This window comes from Cherax quadricarinatus, chromosome 19 (genome assembly GCF_038502225.1).
Source record: "Cherax quadricarinatus isolate ZL_2023a chromosome 19, ASM3850222v1, whole genome shotgun sequence".
Lineage (NCBI taxonomy): Eukaryota > Metazoa > Arthropoda > Malacostraca > Decapoda > Parastacidae > Cherax > Cherax quadricarinatus.
The window spans coordinates 29828891-29850280 of record NC_091310.1 but is presented as its reverse complement, the minus strand read 5'-3'; the positions used below and the strand labels follow the sequence as shown (position 1 = coordinate 29850280).

General features: G+C 37.8%; 2 protein-coding genes across 4 annotated transcripts in view; both read left to right on the top strand.

Moving 5' to 3' along the window:
- The window catches only part of LOC128688114 (mitogen-activated protein kinase 14), a 214308-nt gene that overhangs the window by 342 nt on the left and 192576 nt on the right, over positions 1-21390 (top strand). For all 3 annotated transcript variants that reach the window (XM_070086606.1, XM_070086605.1, XM_070086604.1), the window contains exon 2: positions 17364-17493. In XM_070086606.1, coding sequence (XP_069942707.1) covers positions 17364-17493 — 130 coding nt within the window. The remainder of the gene's footprint in view (positions 1-17363; positions 17494-21390) is intronic.
- LOC138852929 (sorbitol dehydrogenase-like) overlaps positions 2423-21390 on the top strand; it is a 614649-nt gene continuing 595681 nt past the window's right edge. Inside the window, exon 1 of the mRNA XM_070086609.1 lies at positions 2423-2582. The gene's annotated coding sequence lies outside the window, so the exon portion shown is untranslated. The remainder of the gene's footprint in view (positions 2583-21390) is intronic.

Below are 21390 nucleotides of genomic sequence, written 5' to 3'. Positions count from 1 at the left end.
CAATAAACGTGTTTTTACAGTGATTAGATGGACACAGGTGATAGTGACACTTGTGTATTTATTACATTAAATAGATTTAACCAAGGATAATCCAGTAGAATCAATGTGACTTACACCCAAAAGAATACATATCAGTAACCCATTTTTCGTGGATATAGGGGCGTGGCAATCACCCTTTCACATACAGCTAATGAGGATTTTTAAAACATTTTTGACGGTCCGGAATCTTTGCAAATATTTTATAGATCATGGTGTGGTATGTCTTCGGCACGCTATTTTGTTACAATTAACATTTTGCTATATTTAACTTTGTTTAATACAAGTATGTTATCTATACCTTGGCAGATTGTTATTTCTTGATGAAATTGTTGGTTTAGCCGATATTATCAAAAGTAATATATATGTATTTTGGGACCTGCAGCACGTCGGGGCTAATCAAGTGCTAGTATTGAGACTCCTGGCCTGGTCAGTCTTTATGACAATATTAGTGACAAAAACATTGTCAATAGTTACCAATTGGGTTCCAGATCTTGACTGATTCCTCCCTAATTAATCTGATTGACTACCTCAGAACTCAAATGTTATTAGGGAATCTTATAGGTATGGAAATAATCACTTTGACTTTTTTGGGTTATCCTAGGTAATATACACATGTTGCTATGTACCTGGAGGTTACCTGGAGGTTATTCCGGGAATCAACACCCCCGTGGCCCGGTCCATGACCAGGCCTCCCGATGAATCAGGGCCTGATCAACCAGGCTGTTACTGCTGGCCGCACGCAGTCCAACGTATGAGCCACAGCCCGGCTGATCCGGCACTGACTTTAGGTATCTGTCCAGCTCTCTCTTGAAGGCAGCCAGGGGTTTATTGGCAATTCCCCTAATGCTTGATGGGAGGCTATTGAACAGTCTTGGGCCCCAGACACTTATGGTGTTTTCCCTTGATAATTTGTGTAACTATTTAAGTGTACTTCTACCTAAATAAACTTATTTACCCGAGACTTGGAAAAGGCATTTGATACAATTAACCATAAAATATGTAAGAAACTACAAGCTGTCAGCCTAGGCTCTGTAGACTGGTTTAAGTCCTACCTGAGTATTAGAAAAAAAATTGTTTAGATCAATAATAGAGATTCAGAACCCCTGCTGATAGTATGTGTGGTTCCCCAAGGTAGTACTCTGGGTCCCTTATATTTTATGTTATGTGAATGACATGACCTTCAGTGTCAAGTGTAAGCTTCTGTTGTATGCAGATGACAGTGCTTTGCTAGTCTCAGGTAAAGATCCACAAGATATAGCAATACACACACTGAGTGTCCAAGGTTTGATCCCTGACATGGGTGGAAATGTTGAGAATGTTTCCTTACACCTTTTGTCCCTGTTGACCTAGCAGTAAGTAGGTACTTGATGTGTTAGTCGACTAAAGTGGGTCACATCCCAGGGGTCAAGATTGAAGGACCCCAATAGAAATAAGACAGACAGTCCTTAATGATGCACTGACTTTCTTGGGTGGCTAACCCTCCTGGTTAATAATCTGAATAAATCTTATCTTATCTGGAACTGGAGTCCTGCAGCAAATGGTTAGTAGACCACAAACTATCGCTTCACCATGGGAAAAGAGAAGCCATTCTCTTTGCCATGGAAAATAAGCTGAAAAGGGTAAATACTTTTAATGTCCAGTGTACAGGGGAACCCATCACTTCAGTATCTTCTGTGAATATCTGGGAATTCCCTTTGGTCCAAGCATATAAGGAGAATTGATAGTAAACAATGTAATAAAAAAAGTGAATGCCAGGCTAAAGTTGCTCTCAAGACAGGCACAGTGTCTACCTACTGAGGCTCACAGGACCCTGTGCCTAGCTCTTATACAATGTCATGTAGATTATTCTTGTTCTTCCTGGTACTCTACTATAACACAAAAAATGTAAAACAGACTACAAAACACCTAGAACAAAATTGTGAGATTCATCTTGGGCCTGAGTCCAAGAGAAGATTTAGGGCAGGATGAATTACAACTGGTTATGCTGAATGTTGAAGATAAGAGTAAAGGAGATAAAGTTAAATCATGTTATAAAATTGTTCACAAGCATCCAGAATATCTTGCTGTGAAGTTTGTCAAGGTTAGGAACCATAACCAGTATGGTACTAAGGAAAGTTGAAGAATTGAGACACTTATGCAACATACGGGAATCTTTACTGAAGAAGCATTTAACCACACAGTGGTTTCATCAGTCCAATACAAAGCACAGGAAAGTGAACACAATTTTATAGTACCTAGGTGGTCAGGCCCCCAACACCTTTTATTATACAGCAGTAAAGAAGTGGAATGGACTGCCTTCAAAACAATTATAAAATTTGTATGTACTAAGGGGGATTACCAACAGACCCCTGGCAGTCTTCAAGCTGGCACTGGACAAGCACCTAAAGTCAGTTCCTGATGAGCCGGGCTGTGGCTCGTACGTTGGTTTGCGTGCAGCCAGCAGCAACAGCCTGGTTGATCAGGCGCTGATCCACCAGGAGGCCTGGTCACAGACCGGGCCGCGGGGGCGTTGACCCCCGAAACTCTCTCCAGGTAAACTCCAGGTAACTGGTATAGCCAAAATAGAAACTGACAGTACAGGTCGGCCATCGCTAATCCGGCAGTCAGTAATCCAGTTCCATCAGTAATCCACCACAAATTTTGGCTAGCACAACTTAAAATTTCTGGGGTCACCACACCAACCTGTCGCTATTGTTTGGTAGCGCTACTTGCTGCATAAGTCATTCCAATTCTTTTTTCTCCACTTATTGTTATAACCTGCTCACTTTTAGCCCTAGCCATGGTTCCAACAAATAAGAGAAATGCTTCTTGTTGTGTAAAGTACATACCCCGTACATAGTCCATAAGAGATAAGGTGATTTTGAAGCCACTGTCGGTCGCCATGAGCTCAGCTCACTCAGATAAACTGTGACTGGTAAATTTGGGCCTACATGTGAGAGAACAGGTCTGTGTGATAAGTGTGCACTATATAAAAAAAATCCTGCAGGATGCAGTGCTTGAGAAAAAAAGTGCAACTGTGCTTTTGGTGTAAAACAGTGACTTTACTACATGTATTTTTGTATGGTTTTTATGGTTGTATTCTCGTGTTTTTGGTCTCATTTGATAGAATGGAACATGTACAAATAGATATGATTTTGATGATGGAAAGTACCCTGAAACTGAGCTCAAAATAGTGGAAATGTTCAATTTTTGCCGATGTTCAAGAGTAAACAAATGACATCACCATCTTTTATTTATTTATTTATTTATTTATTTATAATTTGAGCACACTTACAGAGGTACAAAAAAATACAGATAAGAGCAGCATGCCAAAGCCACTTATACTATGCATAGCATTACGGGCTGGCTTAAAATTAACTTAAGATTAACTTAGCAATGATGAAATCAGTGAAAAACATTAATGTAAACTGATTACTATAAAGCACAAATGAGTATTACAAAGACAGGTCATATGGTTGCATGCATTGTTGTAAATTCAGTAGAATGGAGTATTCTGTTTAGGTAGTGTATTTAAAAAATAATAAAGTTAGATTGGGTTTTAGGTTTAACATTTATGTGATATAATTGTGAGAAACATTTAAGATATACAATTTATAAGGTTCAGTTATTCAGTATTTATTTGGTTTTGGGTGAGTAAGTGATCTTTGAGAAGAGACTTGAATTTATAAACAGGTAGTGTTTCTTTTATATTTACAGGTAATGAATTCCAGATTTTAGGGCCTTTTATGTGCATTGAGTTTTTGCATAGCGTGAGATGGACACGAGGAATATCAAAGAGTGATCTGTGCCTTGTGTTATGGTCATGTGTTCTGTTGAGGTTGGCAAGGAGATGTTTGAGGGGAGGGTTAATATCAGAGTTGAGTGTTCTATGTATGTAATAGGTGCAGTAATAAGTATGGATGTTTTGTATGGTGAGTAGGTTGAGTGTATTGAATATTGGTGGAGTGTGCTGTCTGTAGTGAGAATTTGTTATCATTCTAACTGCAGCCTTTTGTTGGGTAATTAGTGGTCTGAGATGGTTACTTATTGTTGAGCCCCATGCACAAATTCCATAGGTGAGATAGGGGTAAATAAGAGAGTGATATAGGGCCAGGAGGGCTGACTGTGGAGCATAGTACCGTATCTTCGATAGTATGCCTACAGTCTTGGAAATTTTCTTAGAAATTTGTTGTATATGTGTATGAAATTTGAGTCTATTATCAAGGTGGATTCCTAAGAATTTTCCCTCTGTTAGCTTTGTGATAGGTGATCCGTTTATCATTATGTTAAGAGGGACATCTGTAGCTCTGTTACCAAACTGAATGAAGTAGGTTTTGTCAATGTTTAGTGTAAGTTTGTTAGTACTCATCCAGGTAGATATTTTCTGTAATTCGGTATTTACAGTATTGGCTAGCGTGACTGGGCTCGGGTGGGAGAAGACGTATGTTGTGTCATCAGCAAATAGTGTGGGTTTGAGTAATTGAGAAGCATTTGGTAGGTCATTTATGTATAGGAGAAAGAGAAGAGGGCCATGTACATGTTCAAATGGGTTGACAAAATTTATACAATTATTACAATAATGCAGTAGTCTGCATAACAGTAAATCTTCTATTTTTCGTGTGAATAAAAATTCAGAATGGAAAGCAAGCGTAGTATAAGAGGGGCCTGGGGACATGATTAATGAACAGAGAAAATGTTATTTTGGTGTCTGGAATGTCTGCATTGTTTATTCTGGACCCTATTTTGAAATTGGCATCTCTTGAAATTTGTGTGAAAATTGGCCAAATTACCAATTTCTGACCACTTTATTGGGTAGTTGAAATAGGTAAATGGGCGGTTTCTTGTACTCAATCGACAGAATAGAAGGAACACTTGTGAAATAACTGTGAGTTTGGTAGACTGGAAAAATAGATCGGGCCAAAAATAGGGCATGAAGTGGGTGAAATCGCCAATGCGTAAATATCATCATTGGATTAAGTGTATTCTAATCTAACCACTCTGTAATCTGGCAAAATCACTAATCTGGCACCCTACAGGTCCTGATAATGCTTGTATTTACTTAATTAAAAAATAAAATTTAGTCAAAAATTACAGTAGTTATGCATACAAAGTGATTATGTATTGTGTTTGATCACAATATAGGAGAGATGAAATTAGATGCAATATAGGCACTTGATGTGTTAGTCGACTAAAGTGGGTCACATCCCAGGGGTCAAGATTGAAGGACCCCAATGGAAATAAGACAGACAGTCCTTAATGATGCACTGACATCTGCATACAACAGAAGCTTACATTTGATACTGAAGGTCATGTCATTCACATAACATAAAATATAAGGGACCCAGAGTACTACCTTGGGGAACCACACATACTATCAGCAGGGGTTCTGAATCTCTATTATTGATCTAAACAATTTTTTTTCTAATACTCAGGTAGGACTTAAACCAGTCTACAGAGCCTAGGCTGACAGCTTGTAGTTTCTTACATATTTTATGGTTAATCGTATCAAATGCCTTTTCCAAGTCTCGGGTAAATAAGTTTATTTAGGTAGAAGTACACTTAAATAGTTACACAAATTATCAAGGGAAAACACCATAAGTGTCCGGGGCCCAAGACTGTTCAACAGCCTCCCATCAAGCATTAGGGGAATTGCCAATAAACCCCTGGCTGCCTCGGTGGGAGACGGCCGACTTGTTGAAAAAATAAAAAATATGGCTCTTGAGAAAGCCACTACTTATGCAAATGCATTTTGGGCAAACTTATCATAATGCTTAGTAACTACTTAAATTTAGATCTAGAATAAAATTTAAGTTAGTGTTGCATGGGTAATACCATACAATCCTAATTACAACTGGACAGTTTGTAAATGAAGAAGTGATCAATTACAAATAGTTTACTCTCCAGATGTGTCCCCAAGAATTTACCTTTGTCTTGTCTATCAGTTGGTATACTTATTAAGTAATTGAGGATAACCTAAAGTAGTGCTTTCCAATCTTCTTGCGTATGAGGACCTGCAGCCTCGCATATGCTAATAAATGTAATTTTAGGCTCTTGTTTATTGAGAAAATCAAGCACTTGCTGTGAAGCTTCATAGGACCCCTTGGAATAACTCAGCAACTCCCATGGGTATGTGGCCCTCAAATGTTGGCAACTGTTGACTTGGATTATATTTGAAGTTGTATACCATAAGCTGAATATTACATCATGGCTGTTTCATTGCTTTTCGTAAAAAAAAGTTTCAAAAAAGGATTGTGCACTTCAGAAAAGAGAACTTATGTAAAATATTCTCATATAAATGTAACTTTTTGGGGGGCTGTTATGGAATGTTGAACTTTGGCCAAACTTGAGCATTATCTGTATATTTTATGATACAGTACAGTGCCTTACAGTGCAGAGTGCCTACACTCTACAGGAGAAATGAGAATGTTGCAGTACAGAGGGTTACTGAAGCATTGCCAGCATGCTTCTGGCAGGACTGATTAAATGATTGATAGTCAAATGTTCCATCTTTTTTCCAGTCACGCTTCCTTAGTATATTTGGAGTATACGTGGAGAGGGTTTCGGGGGTCAACGCCCCCGCGGCCTGGTCTGCAACCAGGCCTTGTGGTGGATCAGGGCCTGATCAGGCTGTTACTGCTGGCCACACATAAATTGACATATGAACCATAGCCCGGCTGGTCAGGTACTGACTTTAGGTGCCTGTCCAGTGCCTTCTTGAACACAGCCAGGGTTCTATTGGTAATCCCCCTTATGTATGCTGGGAGGCAGTTGAACAGTCTTGGGTCCCTGACACTTATTGTGTTGTCTCAGCATATTTGTGGCACCCCTGATGTTGCACTGCCTGCCGAGTCTTTTGCTTTCGTAGGGAGGGTGAATATTTGAAACAGTATAGTATATGGCCGTATGACCCTAGTATGTTTAGTGCTTGGTTTTGATTATACAGTGGACCCCCGCATAACGATCACCTCCGAATGCGACCAATTATGTAAGTGTATTTATGTAAGTGCGTTTGTATGTGTATGTTTGGGGGTCTGAAATGGACTAATCTACTTCACAATATTCCTTATGGGAACAAATTCGGTCAGTACTGGCACCTGAACATACTTCTGGAGTGAAAAAATATTGTTAACCGGGGGTCCACTGTAATAATAATAATAATAATAGTATAGTATATAGAAAAAACTGACCTAGACGTGATTTATATAAATTTTGCTGTAGTCTATGATAAAAGTTATATATTTTATTTTTGGAAAATTTTACACTGTATTACCATTACAGAAGTAATATTATTTGTTGAGCATTAACTCAGCATATATATGTGCTTATATAAAATGCAGTTTGAAACATTAAGACCCTACTGGTAATGTACAGTGGACCCCCGCATACCGGACGCCTTGCATAATGGACAATCCGCATACCGGACGCTTTGATCGCTAAAATTTTGCCTCGCATACCGCCCAAAAACCCGCTCAGCGCCCTTCGTCCGAGACGCGTCCAATGTGCGGCCTGAGCCAGCCTCATATGTTCCGCCGGTGGCATTGTTTACCAGCCAGCCTCCGCGGTAACATTCAAGCATACAATCGGAATATTTCGTATTATTACAGTGTTTTCGGTGCTGTTTCTGGAAAATAAGTGACCATGGGCCCCAAGAAAGCTTCTAGTTCCAACCCTACAGCAATAAGGGTTAGAATTCCAATAGAGATGAAGAAAGAGATCATTGATAAGTATGAAAGTGGAGTGCGTATCACCGACATGGTCAGGTTGTACAAGAAACCCAAATCAACCATCTCTACTATTGTGGGCAACAGATAGGCAATCAAGGAAGCTGTTCTTGCCAAAGGTTTAACTGTGTTTTCAAAACAGAGATCGCAAGTGATGGAAGATGTTGATCGACTCTTATTGGTGTGGATAAATGAAAAACAGCTAGCAGGAGATAGCGTTTCTCAAGCGATCATAAGCGAAAAAGCTAGGAAGTTGCATGAGGATTTAATTAAAAAAAGGCCTGCAACTAGTGATGATGTGAGTGAATTTAAGGCCAGCAAAGGTTGGTTTGAGAGATTTAAGAAGCGTAGTGGCATACATAGTGTGATAAGGCATGGTGAGGCTGCCAGTTCGGACCACAAAGCGGCTGAAAAATATGTGCAGGAATTCAAGGAGTACATAGAAACTGAAGGACTGAAACCTGAACAAGTGTTTAATTGTGATGAAACAGGCCTGTTTTGGAAGAAAATGCCAAGCAGGACCTACATTACTCGGGAAGAAAAGGCACTCCCAGGACATAAGCCTATGAAAGACAGGCTTACTTTGTTGATGTGTTCCAATGCTAGTGGTGATTGCAAAGTTAAGCCTTTATTAGTGTATCACTCTGAAACTCCCAGAGCGTTCAGGCAAAAGAATGTCCTCAAGGATAATTTGTGTGTGCTGTGGAGGGCAAACAGTAAGGCATGGGTCACTAGGGACTTTTTCTATAACTGGTTACACCATGCATTTGCCCCCAATGTGAAAGATTACCTAACTGAAAAGAAATTAGAACTTAAGTGCCTCCTGGTGTTAGACAATGCCCCTGGTCATCCTACAGACGTGGCAGAGCGACTTTATGGGGACATGAGCTTCATTAAGGTGAAGTTTTTGCCTCCTAATACCACTCCTCTCCTGCAGCCCATGGACCAGCAGGTTATTGCAAACTTCAAAAAACTGTACACAAAAGCTCTGTTTGAAAGGTGCTTTGTAGTGACCTCAGAAACTCAACTGACTCTTAAGAGAGTTTTGGAGAGATCACTTTAATATCCTCAATTGTATAAACCTTATAGGTAAGGCTTGGGAGGGAGTGACTAAGAAGACCTTGAACTCTGCTTGGAAGAAACTGTGGCCAGAATGTGTAGACAAAAGGGATTTTGAAGGGTTTGAGGCTAACCCTGAGAGGAGTATACCAGTTGAGGAATCAATTGTGGCATTGGGGAAGTCCTTGGGGTTGGAGGTTAGTGGGGAGGATGTGGAAGAGTTGGTGGAGGACGACAATGAAGAACTAACCACTGATGAGCTGATAGATCAACTTCAAGAGCAAGAGGCCAGACCTGAGGAAACTGGTTCAAAGGAGGGGAGAGAGAAATTGAAGGAATTGCCTACTACAAAGATTAAGGAAATGTGTGCAAAATGGCTTGAAGTGCAAACCTTTTTTGATGAAAATCACCCTCACACAGCTATTGCAAGCCGTGTTGGCAACCTGTACACTGACAATGTTGTGAAACACTTTAGGGAAGTCATAAAGGAACGAGAGGTACAGGCCACTATGGACAGATATGTTGTGCGAAAGAAGTCCAGTGACTCTGAAGCTGGTCCTAGTGGCATTAAAAGAAGAAGGGAAGTAACCCCAGAAAAGGACTCGACACCTCAAGTCTTAATGGAAGGGGATTCCCCTTCTAAACACTAACACTCTCTCTCCCCTCCTCCCATCCCATCAATCATCACCAGATCTTCAATAAAAGTAAGTGTCATGTAATTGTGCATGCCTTTTTCAGTTTGTGTGTATTAAAATTAACATTTCATGTGGTAAAAATTTTTTTTTTCATACTTTTGGGTGTCTTGCACGGATTAATTTGATTTCCATTATTTCTTATGGGGAAAATTCATTCGCATACCGAACATTTCGCATAACAGCCAGCCCTCTTGCACGGATTAAGGTCGCTATGCGGGGGTCCACTGTAAATGATTCTCGTTTTACTATTTTTGGCTTTGTTGTGTAATCCTAGAGTAATAATTGTTGCTTGTTATTATTCTATTCTTTTAATAATAGCAATTAAGCTTTAAAAATATAAAAGGTTTGCAGTGCAACTGGTGTAAAATTACTATGCAGTATTATATAAATTTAACCTGAATTAAAATATATTGTCAGGATAAGTTGTTAACATAACCGATGCAGTGATATTGTTCATTAAAGAAATTCTTTGAAGTGTTTGTTAAAGGCTTCAGATTTCTTTATCCCTTTGTTGTCCTCTTAACTGCTAAAGAGATGATTTAGTATGGTCAGTACAGGATATATAGTACAGGAGGGCCCTGCTTATACAGCAGATTAGGTTTTGGGCTACTGCTGTAAAGTGAAAATCACTGTAAAGTGAAACAGCCTTTCTTCACTTTCAAATGCAAATAAAAGCCTGATAATGTGTTTACACTCTCATATATTAAGTGAGCATTAGATGTTGGCCTAAAAAATGCATATACAGTACACAAATTACTTACCTTAAAATATTTTTGTACTTAGCTTATAGTGAGTGGTGAATACATTTATTGTTGGAAGCCTGAATAAATGAAGAATGGGTATAATTGAAAAACCACTGTATTAACAAAATACTCTAAGATGGGGCCCTCCTGTAGATTAATTTCCCTTTGTAGTACAGTGGTAGCATGTTTTGCTCAGCTGAAAGGAGATGACACATATAGGCAAGTCTCCTTGCACCTGCAGTAAATAGGTACCTGGCTGTTGTTGGTCATATCCTCAGAGAGACTACCACACTACTTGGCTTTCTTGAGCAGATGTGTTTTTTTTTTTTTTTTTAGCTTTATGAAGTTAATATTCCAGAACACGTAATACAATCCTAAAATAATCTCTACTATGTACAGTATGACTGCAAATGTGAGAGAGTCTAGTGGCAGCCATGGGGATTAGTAACGGAATGCTAGCTTTAATTTAGGCTCTTGTTGATTAATCATACACTCTGTGAAAGAGGGAAACTGTACCACCATTTTTGCATTGCAATCTACTTTTCCCAGCTACAAAATGCAGCATAACATTCATTTCTGTGTAGTGTAAAGGTTTTCCTCTTAGTTTTTGTACAGCTGTAAATCTAATTCAATTCAAAGTTTATTCTCTATAAAGATTACAATGTTGAATTTACAGAATTTGGCTGTTGTGTGGTTTACATGTAGTTAAATAATGATTACAGAGTGTACCACTAGAACGCCTAGCATGGCTAGGCATTTCGGGCAGACTTAGTTTAATTCTTTATTTTAAAATATTACAGATTATGAGGTAAGTTGGTATTATGGCTAATTGACTAAATACTAGTTTGTGAGTTTAGCAATGTGAATGCTTTTGTTTTGGCACAGTACATAGTTTCAGTATTGGAGTATCATAGGATTCATTATTTTAAGATTGAGATTAATATTTCTGTTTATGGTCAAATGGGTGAGTGAGTGTGTGTAAGTGTGAACCACCAGGTGGTATTCGTGTAGTTAGTTGATGGGGTTTATCAGGGAGATAAGATGTTTTCTATTGGTAGTTTTGAAGGTGATGAATGTGTCTGCAGTTCTAGAGTTCTCAGGTAGGGTGTTCCAGATTTTAGGGCCTTTGACATACATTGAATTTTTGTAAAGGTTTAGTCGGACATGGGGAATGTCGTAGAGATGTTTGTGTCTGGTGTTATGCCTATGGGTTCTGTCACAACTATCAAGAAAGCGTTTTAGGTCAAGGTTGATATTGGAGTTTAAGGTCCTGTAGATGTAGACTGCACAGTAGTAAGTGTGGATGTACTGAACTGGGAGTAAGTTTAGATCTATGAAGAGTAGGGGGGGGTGTTGCCAGGGATGGGATTTAGTGATTATTCTTACTGCAGCTTTTTGTTGGGTTATTATTGGCTTTAGGTGTGTTGCTGCAGTTGATCCCCAAGCATAAATAGCATAGGTGAGGTATGGATAAATAAGTGAGTGGTATAGTGTGAGAAGGGCATTTTGCGGCACGTAGTATTGTGTCTTGGAGAGGATCCCAACTGTTTTGGATACTTTTTTGGTTATGTGTTGGATATGGGTGCTGAAATTCAGGTTGTTGTCAAGGTATAGGCCTAGGAATTTGCCCTCATTATGTCTGGTAATTAGAGTGTTGTCGATCTTAATGTTAATTTGTGCATCTCCTGCTCTGCTACCAAACATAATATAGTAGGTTTTGTCAGTGTTAAGAGAAAGTTTATTGGCTGTCATCCAAGTCGATATTTTGATCAGCTCCTCGTTAACAATGGTGTTGAGGGTGGCAAGATTAGGGTGAGAGATGACATAAGTCATGTCGTCAGCAAAGAGAATGGGTTTCAGGTGTTGGGATACGTTTGGAAGATCATTGATGTATATGAGGAAGAGCAGGGGACCAAGGACACTTCCCTGCGGAACTCCAGTATCAAGTGGCCGAGTTGTTGATGCTGTGTCTTTAATGGTAACATACTGATACCTATTAGTAAGGTAAGATTTTAAATAAGCAAGCGCATGGCCTCTTATACCATAATGGTCAAGTTTGTGGAGTAGGATGTCGTGGTCTACTGTGTCAAAAGCTTTTCTTAGGTCAATAAAAATTCCTAGTGGATATTCCTTATTTTCCAATGCTGTGTAAAGCAGATCTAGCATTTTTATGATTGCATCATTAGTGCTTTTATTTTTCCTAAATCCAAATTGGCAGGGGTTGAGTATGTTTTGTGCTGTTATAAATGAATATAGTCTCCTGTGCACGAGTTTCTCAAAGATTTTGGATAGCAATGGTAAGTTTGATATTGGCCTATAGTTGTTTAAGTCTGTAGGGTCACCACCTTTATGTATTGGTGTAACCCTTGCCATCTTGAGTAGTTTCGGGAAGGTGCTAGTTTCTAGTGACTTGTTAAAAAGTAATGAAATAGCATGCGAAAGGATATGGGCCGCTCGCTTGTACAGTAATGGTGGGACATTAGACAGATTCCCTGAGTTGTTTTTAAGTGACTTTATAATCTCGGTGACTTCCTAGGGCTCAGTTGGTGCAAGATAGAAGGAATTTGGGAAATTCCCATCTAGGTAGTCCCCGGCATGGGCATTAGTATGTGGGATTTTATTGGCGAGATTAGATCCTATGGTTGAGAAGAAGTCGTTTATCTTGTTAGCTGTGTCAGTGGGATGTAGTGGTGTTTCATTAGGTTTAGTTAGGACAATATTCTTGGTTTTTTTCAGTTTGTGGGTCCCTAGAATCTGAGAGAGTGTTTTCCAGGTCTTTTTTATATCTCCTCTAGTGTCTGTGAATCTACTGGAGTAGTATAGTTGTTTGGCTTTCTTTATTACTTTGGTGAGAACTGATGAATAGTGTTTAAGAATATCTTTGTGTATTAAGCCCTGTCTATATTGATTTTCATATTGGTGTTTCTTGTCAATGGATTTCAGAATGGTGCTGGTTAGCCATGGGCAACCAAGCCGTTTGTTTGTGATCTGTTTCGTTTTTATAGGACAATGTTTGTTGTATAGTCTACGTAATTTGTTAAGAAAAATGTCTGTCCAGTCATCAATACCATTGGCCTTGGAGAATTCTGTAGGCCAGTCAACAATCTCTAGGTCAGTTGTGAACTTCCTTATTCAGGCCTCATCATGGAGTCTAAATGAGACTTTGTTGTATACAAGTGGTGGTTTATTAATGTTTGTCAGGAGGAAGGTAGGGTAGTGGTCTGTAGTGCTATCTGTGATTATCCCTGATTTAAGGGGGGCTAGTATATTGGTCGATATGTGGTCTATTATGGTTGCACTTGTCTCAGTGAGCCTGGTTGGTTTAGTTATTGTTGGTATGAGAAGTGTGTTGTTCATATTGTTGATGAAATCAGTTACAGGCTGATCATCTAGTAAGCCAAGGTTGATGTTGAAGTCTCCAGCTAAGAGAAGGTGGTGCTTATTCATTTGTCTGTTTGTTATTAGTGATTAATTTCTCACTGAAATTTGGGATGTTTGTGTGAGGTATCCGGTAAATGGCACCGATTGTTATAGGTGTCTTAAGGTTTTTTACAGTAAAATTAGCAAAAATGTATTCCCCATATTCATCACTAAAGCAAGTGGTGCTAATACAAGATAATTGGTTAGAGTAATAGATTGCAATACCACCCCCAACTTGGTTTGGTCTGCAGTTGTGAATTGCTGTGTATCCTGGTAGAGGGTAGATATCTATTGTGTCCTGCTTAAGCCAGGTCTCAGTAAGAATAATGCAGGAGAAGGGTGTCTTTAGTGATTCAAGGAGTGCCAGGAGGTCATCATAGTGTTTGCTTAAGGACCTGATGTTGTAGTTAAGTACTGATAGGCTTTTAGCATTGTTTAGGATAGTGCTGGCTTGTGATGCTGTGTAATAAAGGCAGTTACTTTCCAATAGGTTTTGATTGGGTGTCAGATTATGGAGGTTTAGATCAGGGTCAACGTGATCAATCATCTTCTAGGTTTAAATTATGGTTATTTATATCCTGAGTTATGTGTTGAGTTCTAGTACTGATATCTGTAGTGGTGGGAAGCTTGGATAAGTATATAGCTAGAGTATTTTGGTCATGTAGAGTATAGTCACTACTACACATAATGAAGTTGATGTTGTCTATGTGTTGTGCTAGAATGAACTAAAGTACAACTAGGTATAAACTAGTAATATAAAAATACAAATTTAAAATAGAACAAGACTCTCACTTGTAATTGCACTAAGGTCTAATATAATGACTTATGTGGAGTCTATGTTTTGAGCTAGAATGAGCTATAGTACAACTAGATTTAATCTAATAATATAAAAATACAAATTAAAAATAGCACCAGTCTCTCACTAGTAATTGCAGTATGGTCTAATATAATGAATTTGGTATTGACTATAGTACAACTGAGTTTAATCTAATAATATAAGAAAGGCACAAGACTCTCAATTGTAATTGCACTAAGGTGTTATATAAGTTGTTTACAAGAATTAGAGTATAACTAGATTTAAATTGACAAGATAAAATATACAAGTTAAGGTAGCAAAAGAATAAAAAAAGTAGAAAAAAAAAAAGATATATGAGGTAGTTGGTACTAGTTAGCAAAAGATAGTTAAGGGCCTTGAACAATAATATAATTGAAATATACACTAATTGCACACACAATATAGTCACTAAGATATGAAAACAATCTTAGAGTAGGAATTATAATATAAACTTATAATATAAAAATACTAATTGAAATGGTACTTGCAATTGCACTAGAGTCTGGTATAGGTTGTTGACAAGATCAAGAGTATAACTAGATTTAAATTGACAAAATAAAATTCACAATTAAAGTACCAAAAGAATAATAGTAAAAAATAACAATGGTAATGTCTTGGTTATAATATGATAGTAAGATGGTAGACAGGTACACAGGTACACAGGTACAAAGGATAATATAAAGGTTGGAGTTGAATATACAAACTTGAAAATTTGGCAACAAAATGTTATGGGAAGTATAAAATAATGTTTAATGTACAAAAGTAAAATTGACTGGTAGTAAATATGGTGTTTAATAAAATTTTAGTAAGTAATAATGATTACAAAAAAAGTGAAAAAGTAATGTTTATTTCATTCAATATTGCACTGGTAGTTATACTAGAGGTTATATGGCAGTACAAGGTAATTAAGAGTACTCTAAGATAGTAAATGTGGTATTAAAACAGGTAAAGGTAATTAGACAAGTAATGGTTATTAAATGTCAAAAATGTTAAAGAGTAAATTGAAATTATAGTAAAAATGATAATTATTAATTTTAGTAAGTAATATCAATTGATAGTATTTAAAAAAATATGAGGTAGTAATATGGACAGAGAAAGTATCAATTCAGCTAATTTTTAAGCAAACAATAGTAAATAAGAAAATTACATAAGGTGACTTGTGCTTACTAGTAAAATCACAAAATGAGGTAGTTGATTATTTAATTACTAAGAGATTGTACTATGAAATTTGAACAATAATGGAGCAAAACATACACTACACTACGTAGGCTTTTAAGTTGGACATTGTTTAGTTATTCTCTGTAAGATTAGTATCCCTGAGAAATCGTGATAGATCATTCTCGTTCGTGATTGTGTACAGTTGACCTACATTCGTTTTCCTAACAAGAATTTTCCCATCCCGTGTGAAGCATTGGTGTATTGTGTCGTTATTCTCCCGCTTAAGTTTTCTGACTCTATACAGGAGGTTCTGACGTTTTTTGGTAAGACACTCCTTTATGTATACCTCTTTCTTTACTTTAATAGATGCAATAATTAAGTCTTTTTTCCTGTCATGTGAGTGGAATCTAAGTATAACACTTTTTCTACCATGAGATCCTAGTAACCTGGCTTCTTTTATTTTAGACTCTGGTACAATAACACTTGTTTGGTCCTTTATGATCTGCAGAGTAATTTCTTTACTGTTTGTTTGGTTCATATCACTGGGAAAAAGTGGACTGTTAACTATTACTGCATCCAATAGTTTATCTTGTTCAGTTTTATCTTCTTGGAGAGCAAAGTAGTCACTGAACTGGTTATCTAAGTTGTTCTTCCATTCTTTTACTGCTTCTTCAACCTTTGTATTAAGAGATATTATTTGTTGGGTATGGCTATCTATGGTCTTGTCACAGTTAGTCATTCCTGGTGTTGATAACTTTTGTTCAAGACTGTGGATTTTGTTCTCGAGTTGTGTCATCCTGGTGTCTTGTTTTGTTAGCGTCTCTCGAAGATTCATATTTTAAATAACTAAGTTGGAGATGCATGTCTTTAGGGTATCTGGATCGTTGGTCATACCTGAGAGACTACTTGGTAGGTTGAATCCGGGGAAGAGAGGGGAGGATGGGCTGGTGGCAGCCATGTTTGTTGTTATTGTTGTGGTGTCGCCTTGAGCGGTGGTGAGTGGGGTGGTTGCTGGGCTGGCGTCCTCCTGGCTACACTTGTTGAATAGTTGATTTTTCGGTGTTTTCTTGCTGGCCTTGGTGCTGTTTCCTCTGAGATTGCGCCTCATAATACTACAGGAATTGTTGTAGTTAAGAAGTTGTAGTTATACAAAGCTTAGGGTTACGTTGTTCGGCTGGCAGTGGGGTGTTGCTTTCGGTTTGTGGGCAGTTTTCCTTTGATCTCTATTATTTTTGATTTGTAGGTTTCACTGTTGGTAATCTTTGGTCATTCTGGGTGCTACGTTGGGTAGTGCAGTTTTGCTTGTAACTAGGTCATCATAGGAGCATTGGTAGCTCTGATAGTTGGAGAAAAGTACGGAGCTTGGAAGTCGCTGCTGCCGCTGCCGCTGAAGTATTTAAAAACTTTTATTGGATGGACTAAAGCATAAACAAATGTTATAATATTGGAAGAATAATCAAGGACTCTCCATGTGGTATGTGGCTCTTATCATCTAATGACATTATAAGTAGAAATAATGACAGTAGTAGCAAAAAAACGTTTCACTGCAGCATTTTACTTGATAAAGCCCAGTATCCTGATATAATGCTTACATTAAAGTGAATACACATTACAGTAATTGGTTTTCCAGTAAATGGATTACTCGCATTTACTTCATGAAGTTTTATTTTGTGTCTGAAGATAATAGTTTTTTCTCTCTACCCATCTCTTACAGTTCAGCAATGGATTCTAAAACACATACTAAAGTAGCGATAAAGAAACTGGCTCGGCCTTTCCAAACGCACATCCATGCTAAGAGAACGTATCGTGAGCTTCGCATGTTAAAGCACATGGACCACGAAAATGTAAGTAAAGTGTTTCTTTTTACAAGGTTCTGGTTATTTGTGTAGCATCTATAAGTGTGAGGCATGATGTACAGTATAAAGATGTGTAGATTTAAATGTTGAATTTTGAATGGAGCTGCAGCCTTTAATTTTACTGTACCTTTAGTGTTGAAAAGCCATTTGCTGTAGTATCTCTTATAAGTGGATAGTAAGGGAACCCTCAACATTTTATATACGTATAGTAAAAAAATACCTTCACACAATACAATACAGTGGACCCCCGGTTCACGTTATTAATCCGTTCCTGAGAGCTCATCATAAAGCAAAATTATTGGAAAGCGAATCAATTTTCCCCATAAGAAATAATGGAAATCAAATTAATCCGTGCAAGACACCCAAAAGTATGAAAAAAAAAAACTTTCACCACATGAAATATTAAGTTAAATGCAATAGAATAATTACAATAACAATAGAATAATCACAATAGAATAATTGACACTTACCTTTAATGAAGATCTGGTGATGATTGATGGGATGGGGGGAGGGGAGAGTGTTGAAGTTTTTAATGTTTAGAAGGGGAATCGCTGTTTTGTAATCACAGTTGCACCTTTTGCAAGAACAGCTTCCTTGATTGCTGTTTTCCTGCTCACTATAGTAGAGATGGTTGATTGGGATTTACTATACAACTTGGCCAGGTCTGACACACGCACTCCACTTTCATACTTTGCAATTATCTCTCTCTTCATTTCAATAGTCATTAGCACCCTTGGTCTCAATGGGTTGGCACTAGAAGCTTTCTTGGGGCCCATGGTGACTTATTTTGCAGAAACAAGCACCAGAAACAGTGATAATATGGATAATATGGAATGTACCGAATGTATCCTTAGATGCGCGCACACTGACTGGCTTGTAAACACTGGCACACACGGGGCAGTTCAGGCCACACGTGGACACGTCTTGTACAAATCGTATCGCATACTGGGTTTTGTAATGGGAACCGAGGCAAATTTTTTGCGATATAATGCTTCGGATACCGGATTTATTGGATACCGATGACTTCGCGAACCGGGGGTCCACTGTATTGATGTACAGCCTCTCCTCACTTAACGACGTACTCGTTTACCAATGACTCGGACTTACATTGGGTTCTCTGGTGTCATTATGATTGGAAAAAGATGCTCTATCATTTCACAAGAAAAAATTATTTTTTTTGTTCGAATATTTTTTGACCCTGAGAACAAGTTTGGGAGAGGGCCTCTCGACCCTCAGAGGGTTAAATAGTGTTTGTTACTTATCACTTTGACTTTTAGTTCAGTTCAAGTGTCTCAAAATGAAATCATTCTTGATTAGTTCTCCCAATCCCTCACTTTCCCAAGCACATCATCTTATGTATGTAGCAGTTAGACTGTGCTTGTCTGTTCCCCAATTTTTAGCCCATGCTTTCTGTGTTTTGATATTTTTTACTTCATCTAGTTCATGGGTACAATATTTAATTTGTTTAATGTGATGTCAGTGTTACTTCTGGCATGTGGAATATACCAAAGGCAAAATATTTTTTTGAAAATTTAAAGCATTTAGGAACGTGAAATTTATAAATTTTCTACATGCCTATCAGTACAGTAATGTTGTTGATATTGCTAATGCATTTTTGCAGTGGCATTAAATATTTAGCATATAAAATTTTAAACTCAAGAACAGTTATGTAGAAATAGGGAAAGGGGATCTTATTTTGTAATTAAAATATTGTATAATCAGGCATAGGTAATACACTCGACCCCAAGCCAAATTAGTTGATGACATAAATTGATATTCATAAGTATTTATTTTAACCCCAATATAAAGTACTGTATGTACTTTATTAACATTTACTGTAATACTTAATCTTGTGTAGAATTTATTAAAGTACAGTAGAAACTTTTAAGACTATGTGCTAGTAAGTTAATTTGTGTGGGGAAAATTTTTGTGGGGAAAATTTATTTAAAGTACTTTGATGTTTCAAATTAAAATTTAACATTTTAATTGTTTATGTGCATTGCAGTATCAGACATAAACTAGAGAATTTAAATTTAAAAACTATTAAAATAGGAGTGAGTTATAAAATAAATAAGCTATGTGATTTTATAGGAATGTGATCAATGAAAAACAATACTATAGAGAAAAAGAAGGAAGGAAAGAATATATTAGAAAGTGAGCTTTCTTTGACATGGAAAAATTAAAAGAAAAAAATGGAATAGACAACTAAGTGTAAGTAATCTGCACAAGGTCAGTAAGATATCTTCTAGTAACCATGTCTGATTTTTTGTATGCTTCAAGAACATTAATGTCACAGTATTATACTTTCAAAACTCCAGCAAAAAAATAAGCTGTGTAACAAGAAAGTTCAGAATCAGAGAGGCCAAGTCATTGATGATTGTCTCATGGTACTTAAATTTACTAGACTGAAATATGTATTGCTGTACTGTACAGCCCCATTTAATGCTGGTGGAATTGCAGATCTCTGGAATGTGCAGAGAATTTTAATTGCTTACTGTACATGCAGTCAGTTAAAAACCTTAAATATTGGGAACACCCATAATTCTTCACACTGTGCCATTGCAAAGCACATTTTATTATTTACACATGGAAGATACTAGAGTGATTTGTTTTAAATCCGCACGCTTAAAATAGTAACTCATATGATGATGATGATGATGATGGTAGTCATGGTACAGTGGAAAGTGCAAAATACAGTATCACCAAGGGTGATTAAATTCACTATAGGATAAATAAATAAGCATTCAGTAAGTGTCCAATGCATGTCAATGCCCTCCACTCAAATACCAATCGGCCAAGTTATGGTGCTTACACTGCACTGTGCTGCAAACACTATACAGTTAGCCAGGTGAACTTATCTGAGTTATGGGGGATAATGATCTTTAGGAGCATTACCAAGTTGACCAGGCAGAGATGGATACATACGATAAAGTGCCAATTTGTTAGGTTTAATTAAGGCTGTTTCAGCTGTGTAACTGGAAGTGATTAAAGAGAGCACCAGTCCAAATCAGAGACGTGAAAGTTAGGTAAGAACATAAGAAAGAGGACTTTGACTATAGATACTTGCAAGTGGAATGGAGACCAAGCAGAAGCTCACCTGAATTAAGCCTGTATCCTCAGAGAATACACCTCGAGGATTACATTGTATTACAGTCAGCACAGATGGAAACGTTGGTCATATTTCTTGACACATGCTGTCCCTGTTCACCTAGCAGTAAGTAGGTACCTGGCTGTTAGTCAGCTGTTGTGAGTCGCATCCTTGGGAACAAGATTAACTTTAAAGGACCCAGTGAAAATATGACAGTCCTCAATGACACACCGACTTTATTGGGTTATCCTAGATGGCTAACCCTCCGGGTCAAAAATCCTTTTTTGGGGGGTCACCAAGTGTGGTAAAAAAAAAAAAAAAGACTGGGGGAGGGGAAAGGAGAACACACTCGTTAAGAAATGGGATAATAGGTAACAACCAGGGAAGCAAAGAGACGACGGCAAGCGCACATGTATCAAGATCATGAAGAATAAAAAATCACAATACCACAGCTGGAACAGTTTACAAATAACCCACACTTAAGAGATGAAACTTTCGACTACGTTTTCGTATGTCCTGGACCATTCACAAGTGACCTGATAATGGTCCAGGACAAACCGAAATGCCGTTTATTTCCTCTCCAAAGTAGTAGTTTACTGTGAACATACGTCTCCAGAGGGAAACGAAACACGGACAAAAATACAGGAGCCGTGGATGTTGACGGGGCAAGAGGAGGGGGAAAAAAAGATGCAGGTGTTTGATAGACAGCAGTGGCAATGTCTTCTGGGATGTTTCACAGATCACGTGTGTAGAGCGCATAGTTATGTTCTATGTTCCAATCTATGTGACATTGAAGC